The sequence below is a fragment of the Aedes albopictus genome, chromosome 3 (genome assembly GCF_035046485.1).
Source record: "Aedes albopictus strain Foshan chromosome 3, AalbF5, whole genome shotgun sequence".
Lineage (NCBI taxonomy): Eukaryota > Metazoa > Arthropoda > Insecta > Diptera > Culicidae > Aedes > Aedes albopictus.
In genome coordinates, this window is record NC_085138.1 from 376,786,832 (window position 1) to 376,811,268 (window position 24,437).

General features: G+C 42.7%; 3 protein-coding genes and 1 long non-coding RNA gene across 5 annotated transcripts in view; 1 reads left to right on the forward strand and 3 right to left on the reverse strand.

Annotated features, from left to right (window-relative positions):
- LOC109409873 (GTP-binding protein Di-Ras2) overlaps positions 1–24,437 on the reverse strand; it is a 539,614-nt gene that overhangs the window by 324,282 nt on the left and 190,895 nt on the right. The window lies entirely within an intron of this gene.
- Positions 11,364–13,478, reverse strand: LOC134291815 (uncharacterized). The gene is made up of 4 exons (XM_062860055.1): positions 12,999–13,478; positions 11,941–12,625; positions 11,681–11,882; positions 11,364–11,619 (listed from the first exon to the last, which is right to left on the reverse strand). Exons 1-4 carry the CDS (start codon positions 13,186–13,188, stop codon positions 11,389–11,391), a joined length of 1,308 nt encoding a protein of 435 aa, XP_062716039.1. The 5' UTR covers positions 13,189–13,478; the 3' UTR covers positions 11,364–11,388.
- Positions 21,985–23,996, reverse strand: LOC134289619 (uncharacterized). The gene is made up of 2 exons (XR_009998581.1): positions 23,857–23,996; positions 21,985–23,793 (listed from the first exon to the last, which is right to left on the reverse strand). It is a non-coding gene; the product is annotated as an uncharacterized LOC134289619 (long non-coding RNA).
- LOC134289618 (uncharacterized) lies at positions 22,545–24,319 on the forward strand. The gene is made up of 2 exons (XM_062855749.1): positions 22,545–23,825; positions 23,921–24,319. The coding sequence occupies exons 1-2, from the start codon at positions 22,545–22,547 to the stop codon at positions 24,317–24,319; spliced, it is 1,680 nt and encodes a 559-aa protein (XP_062711733.1).

Here is a 24,437-nt window from a genome sequence, read left to right on the forward strand (position 1 = left end):
AGACTTCTGCGCAACAAAAACCTGCGCCGCCATGACTCGTCTGTGACAAGCGTATTACTTGGATAAAGCAGTTTCGAGCATACGATGGCGGCATTTGGATTTTCAAAGTTGAAAAATTTGAAGCGGCTGCAGGACTGTCTACGAGGGGACGCGTTGAAAGCAGTTAGAAGCCGACTCGTTCTTCTGGATTCGGTTCCGGACGTGATAAATGACTTGAGAAATCTTTATGTGAGATCAGAGAAGCTACTCAAAACGCTGCTGATCGAAGTAAGAAATACGCCAGCACTGCTATCTGATCAACTAGAGACGTTTATTAATTTCAGGATTACGGTTAAGCAGCTCTGCGATCATCTGGAGGCTGCAGGGCTTAAAGATCACCCTAGTAAACCAATGTTAGTGCAAGAGCTGATGGATAAGCTACCACCGAGTTATAAAATAAGCGAGGAAAGATTAATAGTCCGTTGAGGGTGTTTATAAACTTTTCAAAAGAAATAGTGTCAGACGTGTCTGAGATAACGAAGTTCTCTACAGTGGCAGCTAATGAGCGTGTGCGTGTACGAGGGAATACCAGAAAAGAATGTGCGTATGTTCACGATTCTGACCGTATATGGCACCGTTGCCTTTTTTGACGAAGGATCGTTTGCCACGTTGGTGACTGATGGTCAGTCCCGGGCAGTTGATATGGTGAATAATGGAATCCGCAAATAATAGTTCAAAAGAAAAGTTTCCATTGTTTCACACGCGAACCGTTACCGAACTGAAATTTCCGAAGCAGAACTTTCGATATACAGATTTAGTGCAGCGCTATAAAAAGGCTAGAGGTAGGTAAAAAGGCTAGAGATTCAAGATATGGTTGAAAAGATGGCATGGTAACTACATCGTTTATCGTACCAAACCCGAAAGTAGAAGAATATACTAAGCAGATTCTGGAGCTAATTTTCTGAGGCGTAAGAACGAGAGACGAATGGCCGAATATCAGCGTTAATGAAAGGATGGAGAAATTAGCCAGAAAGTCATGCTTTCAAGCTGCTTAAGATGCTAACAATGAGCCTTGCCGGCCCAAGTAACATTTTTAGTTTTCTCATTGCTTACAAGCTGTTGCTACAATCAAACAGTTAAAACTAATTTTAAAGCTTAGAAATCTTAACAGCTCTAATAAACCCGTAATAAAACTCTTTAAAACCCAAAAGGGCCCACCCTACAGGAGGTTGTTAAAACCAACCCTTAAAACGATATATATGCTTCTTGGTTTTGTGACATTTTCTTGTAGTATACTATACAGCATCGATAAGATTTGTTGTACAGGTCGCAAGAAGAATAACATGCTGTTTTGGAGATCGTACAACATCCTAAAAGAACGATTAAAGCCAATGAGTTAAACTGAATCTGAAAATAAAATCATCACATAAATTGGCAGTAAATTGCAAATTATTAATAATGCAAAAACAAAAATTATGTGTATCATCCATGTCCATAATGTTTACTTGCAAATTTTCACGGGGAAACCCTGTAGCTGTGGCAAAAAAAAAACCATGCCAAAAAAAATTGACCGTGTAATGCAATGAACTGTTTCTAAAAAAGGCGGTGCGCCACGTCATTTTGGGCTTTTTGGCATATAAAAAATTACCATTTTAATTCCTCGTGCAAAACCATGAATTCAATTTGCAACTCAAACATCAACATGGCGCACACTCTTGGTAAGCCAGAATCGATCATCGTGATGAAAAATATGGATGCCGTCAAGTTAAATCCTCCTGGTTTTGTTTAAGATGGTTTAAGATCAGTTAGTATGAAAGGAACATGTTCAAGAGTTGTTGTTCTTTATGAATACGATGCAATGACTAGCAAACACCTACTTATTCTTAACGCATAATTATGTGCGCTACACAAACACTGTTAAGTTTTAGGGAAGTATGGATTCGGACTGAATGCTCTTAAGAACACTTCGCTTGAACGACAGCCGTCAACAATGTAAACAAACCGAAAACTTTGGTATTTTCGTGAGTTTTTTGGTCGTGTTTCGTGTTTTTTAGACTGTTTGAGTGCTTGGTGAGTGAGTATATTGTATTATTTGATCTTCCGCCGACTGCGGCTGTCATTATTTATGCGCAATTGTGGTGCCAGACCCAGAACAAACTATGCAATACCCACCCATCTGTTGCTTCGGAAACCCCGATTGCAATCGGTTTGATCAACTAGCCAAGAAAATTATGCCCACCCGAGGTTTTCTAATAACGCTTGTTTCAATCATAATGACCCCAAATTGTGTTTAATTGATTATCTTTTCGTTTGTGTAACCTATCAAATTTATTGTTCAAGAGAACATCGTATTGCAGTACCCTTCTTAAGTTAGTTTTAATGCTTCCACTGGTAATTCCGAACGGGTTTAAGATTGCTTTATTGTGACTTTATGCAATTCATCAGGTTTTAAGACCGATAATTTGAGACGTGCAAGCGGCTTCGAAAGAAGTTTTAAGATAAAGTTTTAATACCAACTAAACAGTTCGTTTCCAATGACATTATTGCTTGTTAAAAAAACAAGCAAAATGGTTTTATTCGTAGGACTTCTAGATATCTACAAACTGTTTTAAAGTTGCTTGTGTTGTTAAAGCTGTTTACTACATGAACTGCTTCATTAAACTTAAAAGGATTTATCAAATCCATGACAAAACCTCAATAAATCATGTCTAAGAGCAGAAGGCATAGAAATTGTTACTTGGGGGAACTTGTGTGAGAAGTTCCAGCAAGGTTCATCCTTAGCCTCTTGAGAAGCCTGAAAGATCCATTCGGAACTTAATCTGAACTTCGTGGAACTTAAAAGTGCAATTTGTCATGGGAAGTGATGACTACTGTGATTACTTGTGCGTGGCTGGTTACTATGCCCTGCACCCCACACTAACACCTTCTTTTGGAGGATAGTAATGTCCTTCGAGGAAAAAATATAATAAACATTCGCATTAACAACAGTTGTCTTACTAGGGTTCACATGGTCACAGTTACATTATAACGATTCATTACCTGAGCCTCGAGGGCGGTATTGAACGTGCTGTATTCTGCACTACACTATTCTTAGTCAATTTCTTATTCAGACCACTTATTTTCAGGTTTTCTCTATTTGCGAGTTTCTTCAAAAATAGAAATCAGATTGAATAATTATCTACCTCTACACTTTTTAGTTCCAGGCTACTCACAATGTCTGATTAAAAAATCTTCGCTACCGGGCCAATTTTTGCTTTTTAAATTCCACTTTTCGTTTCTCAAAACTGAAATTACAATTTAGATTTAATGAATTTACTTTTACTAGTCACAATCTGGGCTTACAATAACTTTAAGCCTTAACCAAGTAACAATGAATGCTGAACAGTGAGAGTATTAGCTGAACAATAGCTAGTTAATGGTATCAATGGCTGAACACAATGACAGCTGATTATTGGTATGAAGTATGGCTTGTTCAACCTCTTCAATCAGCAATATATAGATGGCTGAATATCAAGTTGAATAGAATATTATTCATCAGGGTAACCAGCAGCTTTTACACCAACATGCAGAATTAATCATCTGTGGTTCAACTTTCATCAAATAATTTTTGACAGCTGACCCAAGCATAGTTTTTGTGAAGTCCACCACATCGCTTCTTCAGCCTTAATACAGACTTACTTAGGTAGTTAAATTTATGTTCTTGACTATTCAGACACAATAAGTAATGTTCTTGTGTGTGGTGTAGGTGCTAAGGATGGTGACTATAAATCAGGAGGTCCGAGTTCAATTCCCAGTTTTCCCACAGATTAACCCGGGAGCGGTCGCGTCATGTACTGAGTTCACTCACCATGAAAAAAGCGCGCTTATGGTACACAGCGTGAGCGGGGTGTCGCTGAGGGTGGTCGAAGACGCGACTGCTCAAAGGTTAATTAATACATTTCTTAACATCTCTTCTGGAAATAGACGCAGCCAATGGTAAAAAATAGGCTCACGAAAGTGTTTTTATTTTATGTTTATACAATTAAACAAATTAATTGATTACTGATTGAGCGCATATTAAGCCTTAAATCAACCTTCCAATGAACATCAAATCAGCTAAAGCTTGGATAAAATTATCAAAAATTAGATGTTTAGGAGCTTAATAAAGGGTTGCACCTCTTGTGCTCAGCTTTTGTTCAAATGAAGGCTGATTCAAAATAGTTAGGGAAAAATAGTGCAGAAAAACAACGTTTCAGTTCCCTATGAACTGATGAGACCAATCGGCATTAGTTTTAGTGATGAGATCCTCCCAGTAAGTTTGCTGCACAATAAAAATATCTAACTTGGCGATTAAGTTTGGATTAAAATTATATTTCCGTTAACTATTTGTAACTACGTTACACATGGGCGTAGCCAGAGGGGGGCAGGGGGGGGCCGTGCCCCCCCCCTGGCCGCCAGATTTATTTTTTAATATAGAGCCAACTCAAAGATTATAAATAATTCAAAGTTCCAGAAAACATATCTAAAAAAATATATATTTTTATAATTTAGGTTATCCACAATTATCAAACCTTTTTTTACTCGGCTAAATTTTGTGATGGCAATACAAGAACAGCATACCAAATTTTCCAGATATGCCGGAACCGGGTTCCGGTAGGAAAAAGGAAGGACTTTGTAGAACCATATGCTGCTATAGAGTACAGTTATGTGCTACTGCAACACGAATTTTCACTAGTACTCAATTAAAAAAAAACGTCGTGTTAAGAGCAACATAGCTGGGATTTCTTTACGAATATTTTCAAGGGCACCTTAAAAAATTCCTTTAGGCATTTATTCAATAACTTCTTCAGGGATTCCTGAAGGCACTTCTCCAGGATTTTCTCCTTCGTGAATTCTGCCATGGGCATCTTGCAGGGTTCTAATAATGATTGTTTCAGGGTTTGTTCCAAGAAATCCATCAAATTCCCACGATTCCTTCATATTTTTATAGATACTTCTGTAAGGATTCCTCCAGGATTTTTTTTTCCATAGCTGCCATATTGCTCCAGAGAAATTTTCAAGAGATCCTCTATGGGTTACACCAGACATTCCTCCGGGAAATTATTCTGGGATATCTATAGAGATTCCCCCAGTGATTGTTCCAGTGTATTTTCGAGGATTCCTCCAGGAATTTCTTCAATGATTCCCAAAGGAATGTCAACAGAAATTCTTTTAGGTATTTCTATAAGTGTTCCTTCAGCGATTTCTTCAGGAATTTCTCCATTTATTCCTTCGAAAATTCCACTAGAGATATAATTCAATGTGGATTAATTTGAAGTATTTCAGTAGGAATGTCTTCCAGAAACGCTTACTGTAATTATTTCAGAGATGCATAAAAAATCCAGGAGTTCCTTTAAACATTGTACAAAATATTATTTTATGAGTCCATCCAAAGATTCCAACAATAATTCGTCCAAAAATTATTGCAGACATGCATTCCTCCATATTTTATTCGAACATATTTTTTTTCCAGTGATTTGTTAAAAAAGTTTTCCTGCGATTTCTTAAGAAATTCCTCATGGGATTGCTTCCTGGATTCCTCATGGATTTTTTCAGGAATTCTTCCATGTTTTTCTTCAAGAATTCCTCCAGGGATTTACGCGGGAATTTCTTCTGTGTTTCTTTCAGGAACAGCTCAAGGGATTATTTGAAAATTCCTCGAACGATTCCCCTAGGAACACTTTTTAAGGAGTTCCTTTTGAAATTCTTTCAGGAATTAATCCAGTACATATGTACTTCCTCCAGGGACTGTCTAAGGATTCCTTTAGCAATGCCTCTAAAAATTGCTTCCGGGATTCCTCTTGGGGTAACTTCAGGAGCTCCTGCAGGGATTCCTTCAGGAACTGCTACAGGGATTCCTCACGGAGTTCCTCCAATAATTCTTCTTAGAACTCCTTCAGGATTTCTCCAAGGATTCCATCTAAAATTTCTTCAGGAATTCTTCCTGGGGTGGAGCGGACCTGGTGTGGTGGTTAGAACGCAAGACTATCACGCTGAGGATCTGGGATCGAATCCCACTCCCTACATACTCACAAAATGTGGGTTCTTCCTTCGGAAGGGAAGTAAAGCGTGGGTCCCGAGATGAACTAGCCTAGGGTTAAAAATCTCGTTAATACAGACAAAAAAAATATCTTCCTGGGATTCATACATGAATTTCTCAAGGAATTATTCCCCGAATTTCTTTAGAGATTTCTCCAGGAATTATTCCAGGGATTCCTCTGGGACTTGCTGCAGGGATTTCTCTATACAATCATCCAGGGATTCCTTCACAAATGTCTCTAGAGATTCTTCCAGAAACTTCTCCAGGAATTCTTCTAGAGATTCCGCCGTTAATCCTACAGGCATTTCTCTAGGATATCCTCCAGGAGCTCCTCCATGGATTCCTCCAAGATTTTCTGCAGGGCTTAACTCGGAAATTCCTTCTGTGATTCTTTCTGGAACAACTTATTTTAAAAATTTCTACAAAGATTCTCCCAGGAGCTCTTCTTAAGTTTCCTTCATGAAATCCTCCTTGTATTCTTTAAGGAAATAATTCAGTATTTCCTTCTCCAGGAAATAATTCAGTATTTCCCCCTGGAACTGTTTAGGAATTTCCTTAAGAATTCCTTTTAAAATTGCTTCCGGGATTCCTTCTGGAGTTTCCTCAGGAACTCTTCTGAGGATTCCTCCAGACTTCCTCCAAGAATTTCTCTGCAATTTCTTCAGGAATTATGCCCGGTATTTCTCTACGAAGTTCTAAAGAGTTTCATCTACGAATTTCTTCAGGAATTCCTCTAACGGTTTTATTTCATCTTGAGATTCCTGCAGAAACTCCGCCAAAAATTCCTCTAGAGATTTCTCCAGGAGTTCTTCTGGAGATTTCTTCAGGAATTCCTACTGGCATGCCTCTAGGATATCCATCAGAGATCCCTCCAAAAGTTCCTACAAGATTTTTTTTTTCAGAAATTCTTTCAAAAAATCCTCCAGGTTTTCCTCAATGCATTCCTTCAGGACTTCCTCCAGGCATTCCTCCAGAGAAACCTCTAATAATTGCTTCCGGGATTCTTCCAAGAATTCCTACAGAAATTTATCCAGGAAATCTTCAAGATTTTTTTTCCAGAGACTCCTACAGGAATTTATTCAAAGATTTCTCCAGGAATAACTTCAGAGAATCCTCCATGAATTCCACTAGGAACTCTCCTAGGCATTCTTCCAGGAAATTTTCCAGGCATCTTCCAGATATTCATCCTTGAATTCCCGCAGAGATTTTTCCAGAAATGTTTCAGCGATTTCTCCAGAAATTCCACCAGATATTGCTCCAGGAATTCTCCATGAGTTGTTCCAGGAGTTTCTGCTGGGATGTTTCATCCTGGGATTCCTTCGAAAAATCCACGTCGGCTTTCCTTCAGGACTTCATCCAGGAATTGCTCCAGGGTCTTCTCAATTAATTTCTACAGCAATTTCACTAGGGAATAATCAAGGAATTCCATCATAAATAATGTGAGTAATTCATCCAGCAATTTCTCTAGGAAATCCTTCAGGGATCCCTTCAATAATTCTACCAGAGAAAATCTAGAAATACCTTCTAGATTTTTTTTTTTCAGGAATTCTTCCGAGAATTCTTGTAGATTTGCTTCTAGGTATGGATTTCTCTAGGAATTTCGCTAAAAATTTCTCCAGGAACTCCTTCAGGGATTTCTTCAAGAATTCCCCCAAGGATTCCTTCAGAAATTACTTCGAGGATTTCTCCAGGAATTTCTCCAGAAATTTCCCTAAAAATTCCTCCAGGAATTTCTCATGGGATTTTTTCATATATTTCTCCCATAGTTCCTCTAGAGATTCCCCCAGAAATTAATCCAGTAATTGTTGCAAGAATTTCTCCAAAGATTCCTTTAGAAATTTCTTCAAGGATCGCTGCAGCAATTCTCAAAGGAAAAACTTCAGAAATTCCTCCGGGTATTTCTCCACGATTCAATCCAGGAATTTCTCCAGGAACTCCTCCAGAAAAGTCTCCAAGAATTACCCCAAGAATTTATTCAGGAATTCATTCAGTAATTACTCGAGGAATCCGGGAATTTCGCCTGGACATTCTTCAGAAATTATGCCAGCAATTTCTCCAGGATTTTTTTCCAGAAAATCTTATGGGAATTTTTTCAGAAGTTCTTCCAGGAATACCCTCAGATTTTTTTCTGGGATTCCTCCTGGGATTTTTCCAGGAATTTCTCCTAATATTCTTTCATGAATTGCTTCCGGAATTCCTCCAGGGATTTCTGCACGAATTTCTCTTAGAATTTTCCCAAGGATTCCTCCAGAAAATCCTTCGAAGATTTCTCCAGAAGTTCCTCCAAGAATTCTTCCATCAAATCCCCTAGGGGATTCTTCAGAAATTCTTGCAGGAAATTCTCCAAAAATACCTTTACTAATTTTTCAGTGATTCCTCCAGGTATTCCTCCAGAAATTTCTCAAGAAATTCCTCCAGGGATTTCCTCACAAATTTCTTCAAGGATTCCCCCAGGAATTCCTTCAGGAATTCCTTCGAGAATTTCTTCAGAAATTGAAGAGTAATATAGATCTGCCAGAATTCCTCTAGAAACTTATCCAGTAATTCTTTCAAGAATTCCTTTAGAGATTCTTCCAGGAATTTCATCATGGATTCCTCCAGCAATTCCCATAGGAATATCTCTAGGAATTCCTCCAGGCATTCCTTCAGGATTTTATACAGGGATTTCTTCAGGAACTCCTTCAGGAATTACCCCAGGACATCCTTCATAAATTTTGTTAGCATTTCCTCTAGAAATCCCTCCAGGCATTTCGCCAGGAATTTCTCCTGAGATTCCATCAGAAATTGCTTCAGGAATTTCTCCGAGATTTCAGCACGAATTTTTCCTGGGATTTTCTCATGGATTCTTCCAGGAAATCCTTCGAAGATTCATCCCGGAAATCCTCCAGAAGTTCCCCCCAGGATTCTTCCAGGAATTCCTCTATTTCTTCAGAAATTCTTCCAGCAGGAGAACTTCTTGGAGTACCTTCAGGAATTTTTCAGGGATTCCCCCAGGTATTTCTCCAGGGATTTCTCTCCAAATTTCTTCAAGGATCCCCCAGGGATTCGTTCAGGATTCATCTAGAGATTTTCGTAGACATTTTCCGGCAATACAGTCAAAGAAACCTTGCGTTGATTCTTTTAAATCTTCGCCAACGTTTCGGCACTTGTTGGGACCTTCTTCAGGGAAAATGTCTACGAACAACAACACCAGTCGTGCCACCAACACTACATTTATCTGGAGATTTCTCTAGAAATTCATCTAGTAGTTCTTCCAAGAATTCCTCTAGAGATTTCTCCAGCAATTATCACAGGAATACTTCTAGGAATTCCTGCAGGAAATACTTCAGAAATTTCTTCAGGAGCTCCTCCAGGAATTTATGTCAGCAATTCAGGAAATCCTTAAGGGATTTCTTCAGAGATTCTTCCAGGAAGTTCCAGGAATACTTTCAGGAATTTTCAAGGGATTCCTCTAGACATTCCTTCAGGAATTCTTTCAGAAATTTATTCAGGAATTGCTTCAGGGATATTTCCAGAGATTCCTCCCGGAAATCCTCCAGAAATTTCTCCAAGGGTTCTTCCAGGAAATCCTCCTGGAATTTCTCAATGGATTTTTTCACAAATTTCTACAGCAGTTCCTCCCGGAATTCCTCTGAAGATTTCCCCAGTAATTTTTCCAGGAATTGCTCCAAGAATTCATCCAAAAAATTTCTCCAGGAATTTCTACAGGTCTCATCCAATAATTCTTCCAAGAATTACGTTAGGAATTTGTTTAGAAGTTTCTCGGATTAGTTTCTCTTTTAGAAGTTTCTAGAATTTGTTTAGAGAATCCTGTTCTCTCTAGATATTTTCCCAGGAATTGCTTCAGGGCTCAGGTGTTCATCCTGAAATTCCTCCAGAGGTTTCTCCAAGAACTGTCCCAAGGATTTTTTTTTAATTTCTATAAGATTTCCTCTAGGAACTCCACAAGAGATTTATTCTGATTTTTTTTTCGAGGGGTTCCTCCCAGAATTCCTCCAGGAATTTCTCCAGAACTTCCTCCAAGGAATCCTCCAGAAATTTATCTAGAATTTCTTCTAGGATTTCCTCATGAGATCTCTTCAGGAATTCCTCCAGGTACACTTTCAAAAATTCTGCCAGGGATTCCTCCGGGAATTTCTACGGGAATTCCTCCGAGAATTCCTTCGGGCATTCCTCTAGGGATTCTATAGGGCTTCCTCCAGGCATTCCTGTAGGAATTGCTCCAGGGGTTTATTCAGGAAGTCTTCCAGGGATTTCTCCGGAAATTCCTCAAATTATTTCTTCAAAAAGTCTTCTCAGGTTCAATTCAAAAATTCATTCAGGAGTTCCTTCGGAAATTTTACAAATTCTTTCAATCATTTTTTCAGACATGTACCCAAAAACTTCTCCAGGTTTACCTGATGATTTCTGGAGAAATTCCTCCAGCGAATAGTATTGAAAGATTATTTAAAAAGGACTCATACAGGAACCAAGAAATTCTAGTCCTAAAAATCCTTAATCTGCCAGAAATTGCTCACCGCTACTAGCACCACCTTGAATCATCTAGATCAGGCGAGTTTTTAACGTATTGCACAAAATACAGCAACGTGTCTGCTGAAGGGTTAAATAATACTTTTAGAATATGTTATTATATTCAATTTCATCGTCTTGCGTATAGATATAGAAGCTAGTAGGCACAAATTTGCTAAGGGTGCTTGCCCCCCCCCCCCTGACCGAAAAGCTGGCTACGCCCTTAGTTTCTGCAGGGATTCATCCAAGGAAGGCTCCTGTAATTCCTTCAGAGTTTTTCTTACCATTCCTCTAGAGCAGCCTTTCTCAAACTTCTTTACCGACGCGTGTATTTCTTATGGGGCTGATGGGTCGCGACCCATAGTTTGAGAAAGGCGACTCTAGAGGAATCTAGGAATTCCTCCAAAAATTCCTGCTTCATAGTAGGTCTCCAGTAATATCTTCCGAAATTCCTCCATAAATTCCAGCTGTATTTTCTCCAGAACTCCTCAAGAGATGTTTTTGTTTTCTGCGAGGAAGAATTCCAGTCCATGGATAAATCCTTGGAAGAAATCTCTTGAGGCATCCAAGCAGAGTTTTTGGAGGAATCCCAGTAGGTATTCCTAGGGAATTCCAAGAGGATTTCGCCTGAAATTCGTCATGAAGGATTTCCTCAGAAATGCCTCCAGGGCAGTGATTCCTCCTGGAATTTCTCCGAAAATTATCGCTGTAGTTCCTGCAGGGCTTTCTCCAATGATGCATTTACTCTTTTTTTTATTCTTAGAATGCCTGCTGGCGAATAATAAATGTCTGACATGTGTTTGAAATTTAAGCACAAGTTTACAATGGCATTTATTCACATTTCAAACCATATTAATTAAGAACATCGTAACGGAGTAAACAACGTTTAGAAAGCTAACGAATGTTTTTGTCGTGATTTCGAGCATTCCCATGCAACTCATCGAGTAACCGGTTCTGGTGTTCATCCAAATAATAACCAAAGAGGATTTCATTCTAACGTACTGCGAGTGATGCTTCCGACTGTATGGCATCTGGGCACAATGTTCGTATATCAGATCACCAATCGAATCGCCCTAGATCCGGAGTGAAAGAATTAATCTTTGGATGATTATGAAGTGAACAAATTCAACTTACAACATCCTGAACTGAATCCACTAAATAACACCACATGTAGTATTTCAGTACGTAGGCCACCGACAACGACACTAATGTTCCGGAAAGAAAATTGAACCCCGTTTTATGGGATAGGAACAAACAAGATCCGATACTGTACATGGCATAGAAATGAGCAATGAAGAAGGCTTTCTCCACCAACGTCTGAAGTATGGCGAAATGTCTGAAATGACGAATTGAAAAAAGGTAGATTAATCGTAATCTTGCAGACGTTCACATACCTCCAATACTCCATCTGCTGATTCAAAACCTCCCTGACGTCCTGTTCCAATCGCGAAAAGTAAATTTCCGGATTCACAAAAGGTTGACTCAGTACACATTTGTAGCGGTGGGCAAGGATTTCCAGTTTGCAACGCATTCCCATGATAAGCATCCCGATGCAGACCATATTGCTGAGAAACTTTGGCACGATTCCAAGGAACATCAGTTGCGTGGAGGTCAAGTAGAAAAGCCGTGTTGCCAGTTTCCCGTAGCACGTGAGCGGTGGTGGCATTCCTAGGGCTTGTTCGGTGATCTCGCTGGGGATGAATAGCAACACGGCATTGGCAGCCGTCATTGCGAAGCTGATTCGCATCATGGTGCAAGCCGAGCGGTTGAACTGCTTCTGAGGGAGTTCATCGTGAGCATCGTCACCGGATTTCACCCGATTACTGGTGATGAAATTAAGGACCGTGCAGACCGAGTCCTTTTGGAACATCAGCAGCAGCCACTTGGCTAGGACGGCAATGACACCAACGATTTTGGTGATCATGAAAATGGTTTGGAAATCGACGGCGACGTTCTTGCCATAGCCCACATAAAACATTTGCAGGGCGGTAACGGCGGACTGGTAGAAGAACAATCCGTTGACAAAGATGCGAACTTGCCGACCGTAGGTCCATTTGGGTGTTCTCTCGCTTTGGATTTCTTGAGAAAAAGAAGGAAACGAAATTTAGGTAACCTAATTAAGTTTCACTGGAACAGTGAACATGCCCAAGGAGGGCAAAAAAATCCTGTTTCGAAAAATCAGGGAATCAAACCAGATACATGCAAAAATGTGAATGTTTGAGATAGGGAATCGCGCTACTTGGGCGGTGGCTTCTATATTCGTCTGTTTTCCACTATAACTCAGTCAAATTTGAACCAATTGACACAATTTTTGGAATGCGGTAAGATAGGCATAGTATCTACCCGTGTAAAACATTTCAAATCAATTGGTTCAAAATTGACTGAGTTATAGTGGAAAACAGACGAATGTAGAAGCCACCGCCCAAGTGGCGCGATACCCTATTGCAAATACCTGTTCCTGCTATCAGTAAGAATGCATCCATAAGGCAAAAGCAGTCACCAGCTGGACCTTCAGTCGAGAAAAAGTTGCTCACAGTGGAACTTCTGGACGTGATCCACGAACGCAGCTGCCTGTTACCTGATCGAATTCCGGCGAACATGGTGTTTTGGAGGAAGGATATCAACTGACGACACTGTATCATATCAATGCGTCTAGAATTGAGCAGAAGGTATCAAACAGAATTGTTAGTTAAATGAAACATATGGCAAATGATTCCGTTTAGTGCAAACGAAAACACTCTGATGTGATGTTTTGTTTTTCTATTTGATGACATGTGTTTCTAACTGCATTCATATTTAATGGCTAAATTGCGGATCAATTCTCTAAGTGAAAGAAAACGAACAACACTAAGCTTAGCTAAGACTGGCCATACGTGTCGATAGTTGTTCCTTCATGATTGATCCGGACTGGTATGTACTGCAATTCGATTCAAATAAATAATGTTTAGGACACTCCACTTATCTTTAAAGCGCATTTTTTCCAGTCCATACATTACAATCACAAAAGGAACCAATGAAATAGATGTTTAGGTCCAATAGACAGCTTCACTGTGTGGGTATTGATGATCTAAGGAAAGGAAACGAAAGGATTCTAGATAGAATCCCAAAAAGATTCTGCAGAGAATCCCTAGAGGATTCTGCAAGGAATTCCAAGAGGATTCTACGCAGAGAATCCCGAGAGGATTCTGCGTAGAATTCCGAGAGGATTCTGTGATGAATCCCGAGAGGATTCTGCAAAAAATCCCAAAAGGATTCTGCAAAACATCCCAAAAGGATTCTACAGAGAATTCCGAGATGATTCTGCAGAGAATCCCGAGAGGATTCTGCAGAGAATCGCGAAAGGATTCTACAAAGAAACCTGCGAGAGAATCTGGAGAGAGTCCCAAGAGGATTCTGGAAAGAATCCCAAAACGATTCTGGAGAGAATCCCAAGAGGATTCTGTAAAGAATCCAAAGAGGATTCTAGGATTCTAGAGAGAGTCCCAAGAGGATTCTGGAAAGAATCCAAAGAGGATTCTAGAGAGAATCCCAAGAGGATTCTAGGGAGAATCCAAAGAGGATTCTGGAGAAATTTCCAAGAGGATCCTGGAGAGAATCCCAAGAGGATTTTGGAGAGAATCCCAAGAGGATTCTGGAGAGAATCCCAAGAGGATTCTGGAGAAAATCCCAAGAGGATTCTGGAGAGAATCCCAAGAGGATTCTGGAGAGAATCCAAAGAGGATTCTGCAGGGAATCCCAAGAGGATTCTGCAGAGAATCCCAAGAGGATTCTGCAGAGAATCCCAAGAGGATTCTGCAGAGAATCCCAAGAGGATTCTGCAGAGAATCCCAAGAGGATTCTGCAGAGAATCCCAAGAGGATTCTGCAGAGAGTCCCAAGAGGATTCTGCAGAGAATCCCAAGAGGATTCTGCAGAGAGTCCCAAGAGGATTCTGCAGAGAATCCCAAGAGGATTCTGCAGAGAATCCCAAGAGGATTCTGCAGAGAATCCCAAGAGGATTCTGCAGAGAATCCCAAGAGGATTCCGCAGAGAATCCCAAAAGGATTCTGCAGAGAATCACAAGAGAATTCTGCAGAGAGTCCCAAGAGGATTCTGCAGAGAATCCCAAGAGGATTCTGCAGAGAATCCCAAGAGGATTCTGCAGAGAATCCCAAGAGGATTCTGCAGAGAATCCCAAGAGGATTCTGCAGAGAATCCCAAGAGGATTCTGCAGAGAATCCCAAGAGGATTCTGCAGAGAATCCCAAGAGGATTCTGCAGAGAATCCCAAGAGGATTCTGCAGAGAATCCCAAGAGGATTCTGCAGAGAATCCCAAGAGGATTCTGCAGAGAATCCCAAGAGGATTCTGCAGAGAATCCCAAGAGGATTCTGCAGAGAATCCCAAGAGGATTCTGCAGAGAATCCCAAGAGGATTCTGCAGAGAATCCCAAGAGGATTCTGCAGAGAATCCCAGGAGGATTCTGCAGAGAATCCCAAGAGGATTCTGCAGAGAATCCCAAGAGGATTCTGCAGAGAATCCCAAGAGGATTCTGCAGAGAATCCCAAGAGGATTCTGCAGAGAATCCCAAGAGGATTCTGCAGAGAATCCCAAGAGGATTCTGCAGAGAATCCCAAGAGGATTCTGCAGAGAATCCCAAGAGGATTCTGCAGAGAATCCCAAGAGGATTCTGCAGAAAATCCCAAGAGGATTCTGCAGAGAATCCCAAGAGGATTCTGCAGAGAATCCCAAGAGGATTCTGCAGAGAATCCCAAGAGGATTCTGCAGAGAATCCCAAGAGGATTCTGCAGAGAATCCCAAGAGGATTCTGCAGAGAATCCCAAGAGGATTCTGCAGAGAATCCCAAGAGGATTCTGCAGAGAATCCCAAGAGGATTCTGCAGAGAATCCCAAGAGGATTCTGCAGAGAATCCCAAGAGGATTCTGCAGAGAATCCCAAGAGGATTCTGCAGAGAATCCCAAGAGGATTCTGCAGAGAATCCCAAGAGGATTCTGCAGAGAATCCCAAGAGGATTCTGCAGAGAATCCCAAGAGGATTCTGCAGAGAATCCCAAGAGGATTCTGCAGAGAATCCCAAGAGGATTCTGCAGAGAATCCCAAGAGGATTCTGCAGAAAATCCCAAGAGGATTCTGCAGAGAATCCCAAGAGGATTCTGCAGAGAAATCTAAGAGGATTCTGCAGAGAATCCCAAGAGGATTCTGCAGAGAATCCCAAGAGGATTCTGCAGAGAATCCCAAGAGGATTCTGCAGAGAATCCCAAAAGGATTCTGCAGAGAATCCCAAGAGGATTCCAAGAGAATCCCAAGAGGATTCCAAGAGGATTCTGGAAAGAATCCCAAGAGGATTCTGCAGAGAATCCCAAGAGCATTCTGGAAAGAATCCCAAGAGGATTCTGGAAAGAATTCCAAGAGGATTCTGGAAAGAATTTCAAGAGGATTCTGGAAAGAATCCCAAAAGGATTCTGGAAAGAATCTCAAGAGGATTCTGGAAAAAATCCCAAGAAAATTCTGGAAAGAATCTCAAGAGGATTCTGGGAAGAATCCCAAGAGGATTCTGGGAAGAATCCCAAGAGGATTCTGGAAAGAATCCCAAGAGGATTCTGGAAAGAATCTCAAGAGGATTCTGGAAAGAATCTCAAGAGGATTCTGGAAAGAATCCCAAAAGGATTCTGGAAAGAATCCCAAGAGGATTCTGGGAAGAATCCCAAGAGGATTCTGGAAATAATCCCAAGAGGATTCTGCAGAGAATCCCAAGAGGATTCTGGAAAGAATCCCAAGAGGATTCTGGAAAGAATCCCAAGAGGATTCTGGAAAGAATCCCAAGAGGATTCTGGAAAGAATCCCAAGAGGATTCTGGAAAGAATCCCAAAAGGATTCTGGAAAGAATCTCAAGAGGATTCTGGAAAGAATCCCAAGAGGATTCTGGAAAGAATCCCAAGAGGATTCTGGAGACAATCCCAGGAGGAATCTGGAGAGAATCCCAAGAGGATTCTGGAGAGATTCCAAAGAGGATTCTGGAGAGAATCCTAAGAGGATTCTGGAGATAATTCCAAGAGGATTTCGCAGAGAATAATAAGAGGATTCTGCAGAGAATCCCAAGAGGATTCTGCAGAGAATCCCGACAATCCCAAGAGGATTCTGCAGAGAATCCCAAGAGGATTTTGCAGAGAATCCCAAGAGGATTCTGCAGAGAATCCCCAGAGGATTCTGCAGAGAATCCCCAGAGCATTCTGCAGAGAATCCCCAGAGGATTCTGCAGAAAATCCCCAGAGGATTCTGCAGAGAACCCCCAGAGGATTCTGCAAAGAATCCCCAGATGATTCTGTAGAGAATCCCCAGAGGATTCTGCAGGGAATGCCAAGAGGATACTGCAGAGAATCCCAAGAAGATTCCGCAGAGAATCCCAAGAGGGTTCTGCAGAGAATCCCAAGGGGATTCTGCAGAGAATCCCAAGAGGATTCTGCAGAGAATTCCAAGAGGATTCTGCAGAGAATCCCAAGAGGATTCTGCAGAGAATCCCAAGAGAATTCTGCAGAGAATCCCAAGAGGATTCTGCAGAGAATCCCAAGAGGATTCTGCAGAGAATCCTCAGAGGATTCTGCAGAGAATCCCGAGAGGATTCTGCAGAGAATCCCCAGAGGATTCTGCAGAGAATCCCCAGAGGATTCTGCAGAGAATCCCCAGATGATTATGTAAAGAATCCCCAGAGGATTCTGCAGAGAATCCCCAGAGGATTCTGCAGAAAATCCCCAGAGGATTCTGCAGAAAATCCCCAGAGGATTCTGCAGAGAATACCTAGAGGATTCTGCAGAGAATCCCAAGCGGATTCTGCAAACAATCCTCACAGGATTCTGCAGAGAATCCCCAGAGGATTCTGTAGAGAATCCCCAAAGAATTCTGCAAAGAATCCCCAGAGGATTCTGCTGAGAATCCCCAGAAGATTCTGCAGAGAATCCACAGAGGATTCTGCAAAAAATCCCCAGATGATTCTGTAGAGAATCCCCAGAGGATTCTGCAGAAAATCCCCAGAGGATTCTGCAGAGAATGCCAAGAGGTTACTGCACAGAATCCCAAGAAGATTCCGCAGAGAATCCCAAGAGGGTTCTGCAGAGAATCCCCAGAGGATTCTGCTGAGAATCCCCAGAGGATTCTGCAGAGAATCCTCAGAGGATTCTGCAGAGAATCCTCACAGGATTCTGCAGAGAAACCCCACAGGATTCTGCAGAGAATCCTCAGAGGATTCTGCAGAGAATCCCCAGAGGATTCTGCAGAGAATCCCCAGAGGATTCTGCAGAGAATCCCCAGAGGATTCTGCAGAGAATCCCCAGAGGATTCTGCAGAGAATCCCCAGAGGATTCTGCAGAGAATCCCCAGAGAATTCTGCAGAGAATCCTCAGAGAATTCTGCAGAGAATCCCCAGAGGATTCTGCGGAGAATCCTCAGAGGATTCTGCAGAGAATCCCATGAGGATTCTGCAGAGATTCCCAAGAGGATTCTGCAGAGAATTCTCAGAAAATTCTGCAGAGAATCCCCAGAGGATTCTGCAGAGAATCCCCAGAGGATTCTGCAGAGAATCCCCAGATGATTCTGTAGAGAATCCCCAGAGGATTCTGCAAAGAATACCCAGAGGATTCTGCAAAGAATTCCTAGAGGATTCTGCAGAGAATCCCCAGCGGATTCTGCTGAGAATCCCCAGAGAATTCTGCAGAGAATCCTCAGAGGATTCTGCAGAGAATCCCCAGAGGATTCTGCAGAGAATCCCCAGAGGATTCTGCAGAGAATCCCCAGAGGATTCTGCAGAGAATCCCCAGAGGATTCTGCAGAGAATCCCCAGAGGATTCTGCAGAGAATCCCCAGAGGATTCTGCAGAGAATCCCCAGAGGATTCTGCAGAGAATCCCCAGAGGATTCTGCAGAGTATCCCCAGAGGGTTCTGCAGAGAATCCCCAGAGGATTCTGCAGAGAATCCTCAGAGGATTCTGCAGAGAATCCCATGAGGATTCTGCAGAGATTCCCAAGAGGATTCTGCAGAGAATTCTCAGAAAATTCTGCAGAGAATCCCCACCCAAGTAACACACTTGTCACCGAAGAGTCACGGCGGCGCAGGTTTTTGTTGCGCATAAGTCATTGTGACTTACTTCTAACAAATAAACACTTACTTGCTAGAAGTAAGTCATAGTAACTTCTGCGCAACAAAAACCTGCGCCGCCGTGACTCTTCGGTGACAAGTGTGCTACTTGGGCAGAGGATTCTGCTGAGAATCCCCAGAGGATTCTGCAGAGAATCCCCAGATGATTCTGTAGAGAATCCCCAGAGGATTCTGCAAAGAATACCCAGAGGATTCTGCAAAGAATACCCAGAGGTTTCTGCAAAGAATTCCTAGAGGATTCTGCAGAGAATCCCCAGCGGATTCTGCAGAGAATCCTCAGAGGATTCTGCAGAGAATCCTCAGAGGATTCTGCAGAGAATCCTCAGAGGATTCTGCAGAGAATCCTCAGAGGATTCTGCAGAGAATCCTCAGAGGATTCTGCAGAGAATCCTCAGAGGATTCTGCAGAGAATCCTCAGAGGATTCTGCTGGGAATCCCCAGAGGATTCTGCAGAGAAACCCAAGAGGATTCTGCAGAGAATCCCCAGAGGATTCTGCAGAGAATCCCCAGAGGATTCTGCAGAGAGACCCCAGAGGATTCTGCAGAAAATCCCTAGAGGATTCTGCAGATAATACCTAGAGGATTCTGCAGAGAAACCCCAGCGGATTCTGCTGAGAATCCCCAGAGGATTCTGCAAAGAATCCCCAGATGATTCTGTAGAGAATCCCCAGAGGATTCTGCAGAAAATTCCCAGAGGATTCTGCAAAGGATACCAAGAGGATTCTGCAAAGAATTCCTAGAGGATTCTGCAGAGAATCCCCAGCGGATTCTGCAGAGAATCCTCAGAGGATTCTGCAGAGAATCCTCAGAGGATTCTGCAGAGAATCCTCAGAGGATTCTGCTGAGAATCCCCAGAGGATTCTGCAGAGAATCCCCAGAGGATTCTGCAGAGAATCCCCAGAGGATTCTGCAGAGAATCCCCAGAGGATTCTGCAGAGAATCCCCAGAGGATTCTGCAGAGAATCCCCAGAGGATTCTGCAGAGAATCCCCAGAGGATTCTGCAGAGAATCCCCAGAGGATTCTGCAGAGAGACCCCAGAGGATTCCGCTGAGAATCCCCAGAGAATTCTGCAGAGAATCCCCAGAGGATTCTGCAGAGAATCCCTAGAGGATTCTGCAGATAATACCTAGAGGATTCTGCAGAGAATCCCCAGCGGATTCTGCAGAGAATTCTCAGAGGATTCTGCAGAGAATCCCCACAGGATTCTGCAGAGAATCCCCAGAGGATTCTGCAGAGAATCCCCAGAGGATTCTGCAGAGAATCCCCAGCGGATTCTGCAGAGAATCTCCAGAGGATTCTGCAGAGAATCCTCAGAGGATTCTGCAGAGAATCCCCAGAGGGTTCTGCAGAGCATCCCCAGAGGATTCTGCAGAGAATCCTCAGAGGATTCTTCAGAGAATCCCAAGAGGATTCTGCAAAGAATCCCAAGAGGATTCTGCAGAGAATTCTCAGAAAATTCTGCAGAGAATCCCGAAAGGATTCTGCAGAGATTCCCCAGAGGATTCTGCAGAGAATCCTCAGAGGATTCTGCAAAGAATCGTCAAAGGATTCTGCAAAGAATCCCCAGAGCATTCTACAGATAATCCCCAGAGGATTCTGCAGAGATTCTTCAGAGGATTCTGTAGAGAATCCTCAGAGGATTCAACAGAGAATACCTAGAGGATTCTGCAGAGAATCCCCAGCGGATTCTGCAGAGAATCCTCAGAGGATTCTGCAGAGAATCCCCAGAGGATTCTGCAGAGAATCCCCAGAGGACTCTGCAGAGAATTCCCAGAGGATTCTGCAGAGAATCCCCAGAAGATTCTGCAGAGAAGCCCCAGAGGATTCTGCAGAAAACCCCAGAGGATTCTGCAGAGAATCCCCAGAGGATTCTGCAGAGAATCCCCAGAGGGTTCTGCAGAGCATCCCCAGAGGATTCTGCAGAGAATCCTCAGAGGATTCTTCAGAGAATCCCAAGAGGATTCTTCAGAGAATCCCAAGAGGATTCTGCAAAGAATTCCAAGAGGATTCTGCAGAGAATCCCGAGAGGATTCTGCAGAGATTCCCCAGAGGATTCTGCAGAGAATCCTCAGAGGATTCTGCAAAGAATCCCCAGAGCATTCTACAGAGAATCCCCAGAGGATTCTGCAGAGATTCTTCAGAGGATTCTTTAGAGAATCCTCAGAGGATTCTACAGAGAATACCTAGAGGATTCTGCAGAGAATCCCCAGCGGATTCTGCAGAGAATCCTCAGAGGATTCTGCAAAGAATCCCCAGAGGATTCTGCAGAGAATCCCCAGAGGACTCTGCAGAGAATTCCCAGAGGATTCTGCAGAGAATCCTCAGAGGATTCTGCAAAGAATCCCCAGAGCATTCTACAGATAATCCCCAGAGGATTCTGCAGAGATTCTTCAGAGGATTCTGTAGAGAATCCTCAGAGGATTCTACAGAGAATACCTAGAGGATTCTGCAGAGAATCCCCAGCGGATTCTGCAGAGAATCCTCAGAGGATTCTGCAGAGAATCCCCAGAGGATTCTGCAGAGAATCCCCAGAGGACTCTGCAGAGAATTCCCAGAGGATTCTGCAGAGAATCCCCAGAGGATTCTGCAGAGAAGCCCCAGAGGATTCTGCAGAAAACCCTAGAGGATTCTGCAGAGAATCCCCAGAGGATTCTGCAGAGAATCCCCAGAGGATTTTGCTGAGAATCCCCAGAAAATTCTGCAGAGAATCCTCAAAGGATTCTGCAGAGAATCCCCAGAGGATTCTGCAGAGAATCCCCAGAGGATTTTGCAGAGAATCCCCAGAGGATTCTGCAGAGAATCTGTGTGGTGTTCACCAGTCGCACTGCGCAGTGTGGCAACAGCTTAATGTTGCAGCTACATGTAACACCGCATAACGTCGACAGCCCTATGTCGACAGTACGCTGCGACAACACTCTTTCCGTCGGCACCGGAGTACACCGCCATTGCTCGCGCCATTCGTATTCTTCAGCGCAAGCAGGTGAGTCGTGTTCCCTTTCGTTCGTGGTGAAATCCGATTGCTGGTTGACTCTTAATACGTGGGAATCCACATTGGCAATCCTGCCAGTATTTTACACCCAGTTTTCACCGTCAAAATTCCTGGAAATAGTGTTGAATAAAAATTCATTTCTAAAAAAGAGTCAACCAGTAACACGGAAATTGTGTTTTTGTGTTTTTTGACCTTGAGTCCAGAATCAGTATAGTAAAAGTGGTTTCGTGAAGAAATACGCTAGTGTTGCTCTAGGAGGTTCTCAGTTCTTTCATATTCTGTGTTTTTTTTTTTTCGAAAACTGGTTGAGTGGCACAGTAAGCCCACAGCGTCTAAAGTGAAACGGTTCCTCAACCGGAACACCCATATAAAGTGTAATGCGTATTCGAACTGGCATAGTAAGACCACAGTTTTCAGGCGTCCAATTGCGATTATATTCATTCTAACTGGCATAGTAAGTCCGTAGTGTTAGAGAAAACTTGAATGCTCGCAGAATTTGAAGATCATGTATGGCACAGTAAGACCACGATGTTCAAAGATACGAAAACTCTAATAGAAAGTTAAAAATACATTACCCAATGGCACAGTAAGACCACGGTATCAAAATGTCCACAAAAGTTATGTTGTTGTGTATTCCACCTGGCAAAGTAAGACCAGATTGTAAAAAAACTCTTATTTCCGACAACTTGTTTCCAGCGTGGCATAGTAAGTCCACAGTAACAATACTGAAGAAAGAAAAAGAGAAGCCCCTAAAATTGCACGCGTGTTCACTGTTTATTTGATAAGAGAATAGTTCTCAAATAGTTCTATGTGAAAATATTTACGTATTTCAGATTGATACAACGCAGGAACAAAGTTATCAAAATGGAAAGTGATGGAAAGTACGTCCGGGCCCCTGTCGTGTCCGATAGTGAGAGCAGCGAGTTTGACAGCGAGGAAGATTATGGCCAGGATGATTCGAGTGCGGAGGTAGGTTCCGATGGAAAAAGCCGAGCTTCCTCCAGCTCATCTTGTGACGACGATGAGGCAAGTTACTCTCAGGGCGGTATGTCTGGCAATCATGGAAGTACTTCGCAAACTACGAGTAATGCAAACCCAATTAGCGACGGCGACCACCTTCAAAGAATGGAGAATGTACTGGCAGACATCACGAAGGCATTGAATGTACTGCGAGCTCCGATGATCCCGATCAAGGATACCGATCAAACCTGGAGTGCCCCCGCTGCCCTCGCCGGAGTTTCGGACCCTTGCTCATCAAGCATCCGTTGGGATAATATCAAACCCTTTCCGAACGGAGTGCCGGCCAACAAAATGTGGGGAGAGTGGAACCGATATATCGAGAACTTCGAGATTGCTGCCACTCTCAACAACGCAAATGATCCAGTCCGAAGGTGCCAATTGCTGTTTCTTTCGGTTGGTGAGGAATTTCAAGGCATCATCAGGGCAGCAAAGCTAAGGCCCGAGCTGAACGACGCGAACTGCTACCGCGTTTTCGTCAGCAACATCAAGAGCTACCTCCAAACAATGACCGATTCAGCAGCCGAGCACGAGGCGTTTTCAAACATGAGGCAGGAAACATCCGAGTCAGCAATTGCTTTCCATGCTCGCTTAATGGAAAAAGTCCGCTTGTGTGAGTACAGCCCGGCAGATCAAGATAGATTCGTTCGATCGCAACTTCTCAAGGGACTGAGGAACAAGGAGCTTGTAAAGGCCGCTCGAACGTATGGGTATGATACTCAGTACATAGTCCAGGCTGCTACCCGTGATGCATCATATCAAGCTGAAACAGCAGTCAGCGAATCGTCAGATGTGTATGCTGTGTATCGTGGCCGTCTTGAGTCGAATGGCCGTCGAAGCCAGAAGCGTTCACGACCTGGTGACTGGAACAGGCCAACAACCGCGAAGCGACCTCGTGAAGAACATAGCTTTCGGCGTGATTCGCGAGATCGTGTTCGTAGCAACCGCTGTCCAAGGTGTAACCAGTATTCGCACAAGAATTTCCCGTGTCCAGCGTTGCGAAGGAAGTGCAACTCGTGCCACGAATTTGGACATTATGCAGCAGTTTGCTGTAACACGAATATCCAGCAGCTTCGTGTAATGAAGGATGAGTCACCTAAACAAGAAAATGAAACGGCCAATGATCAGGTATAGATATGGATCTGGATTTGAAATATACTTTGTTAATTTGTTTGTCTGATGTTAGGGTTTGTTATTAAAAAAATCCGATTTCCTTATTGTAGCACATCAACACACTCTCCTTGGAAGACGTTCTAGTTGATTGTCGATTGGGAACATCAAGCCCAATTCAATTCCTAGTCGATTCGGGAGCAGATGCGAATGTTGTCGGTGGCAAAGATTGGAAACGCCTTAAAACGGAACTCAAATCAGGCATCACGAAGCTCAAAATTCTCGACAGGACCAGCTCAAAACGTCTCCATGCATACGGAACATCATCGCCCATGGCAGTGGAATGCATTTTGGAGGCGGAAATCACTATCCCGGGGAAACACGGACTCACAGCAACTTCAACTTTTCACGTCGTACCGGAAGGTCGAAGATCGCTACTAGGTAGAACTACGTCAAGTGACCTGGGATTGTTGCAGGTAGGTTCTGAAAGAATTTTCACTGTTTTAGTATAACGCTAAACAAGAAATAGGCTTATAAATGTATAATAACTATAGGTCGGCCTGAATCTCAATAACGTGGAAACTTCTTCAAACGTTGGAGAATTCCCAAAAATGCCAGGAGTGCGAGTGA

Excerpts from the sequence above, each read along its gene's own strand:
- LOC134291815 (XM_062860055.1), bottom strand. The coding sequence starts at position 13,188 with ATGATACAGTGTCGTCAGTTGATATCCTTCCTCCAAAACACCATGTTC. Across the intron at positions 11,883-11,940 it reads CAGCAGATGGAGTATTGGAG|ACATTTCGCCATACTTCAGA; the intron begins GTATGTGAACGT and ends TCGTCATTTCAG. Across the intron at positions 11,620-11,680 it reads TGGATTCAGTTCAGGATGTT|GGCGATTCGATTGGTGATCT; the intron begins GTAAGTTGAATT and ends CTCCGGATCTAG.
- LOC134289618 (XM_062855749.1), top strand. The coding sequence starts at position 22,545 with ATGGAAAGTGATGGAAAGTACGTCCGGGCCCCTGTCGTGTCCGATAGT. Across the intron at positions 23,826-23,920 it reads ATGAAACGGCCAATGATCAG|CACATCAACACACTCTCCTT; the intron begins GTATAGATATGG and ends TCCTTATTGTAG.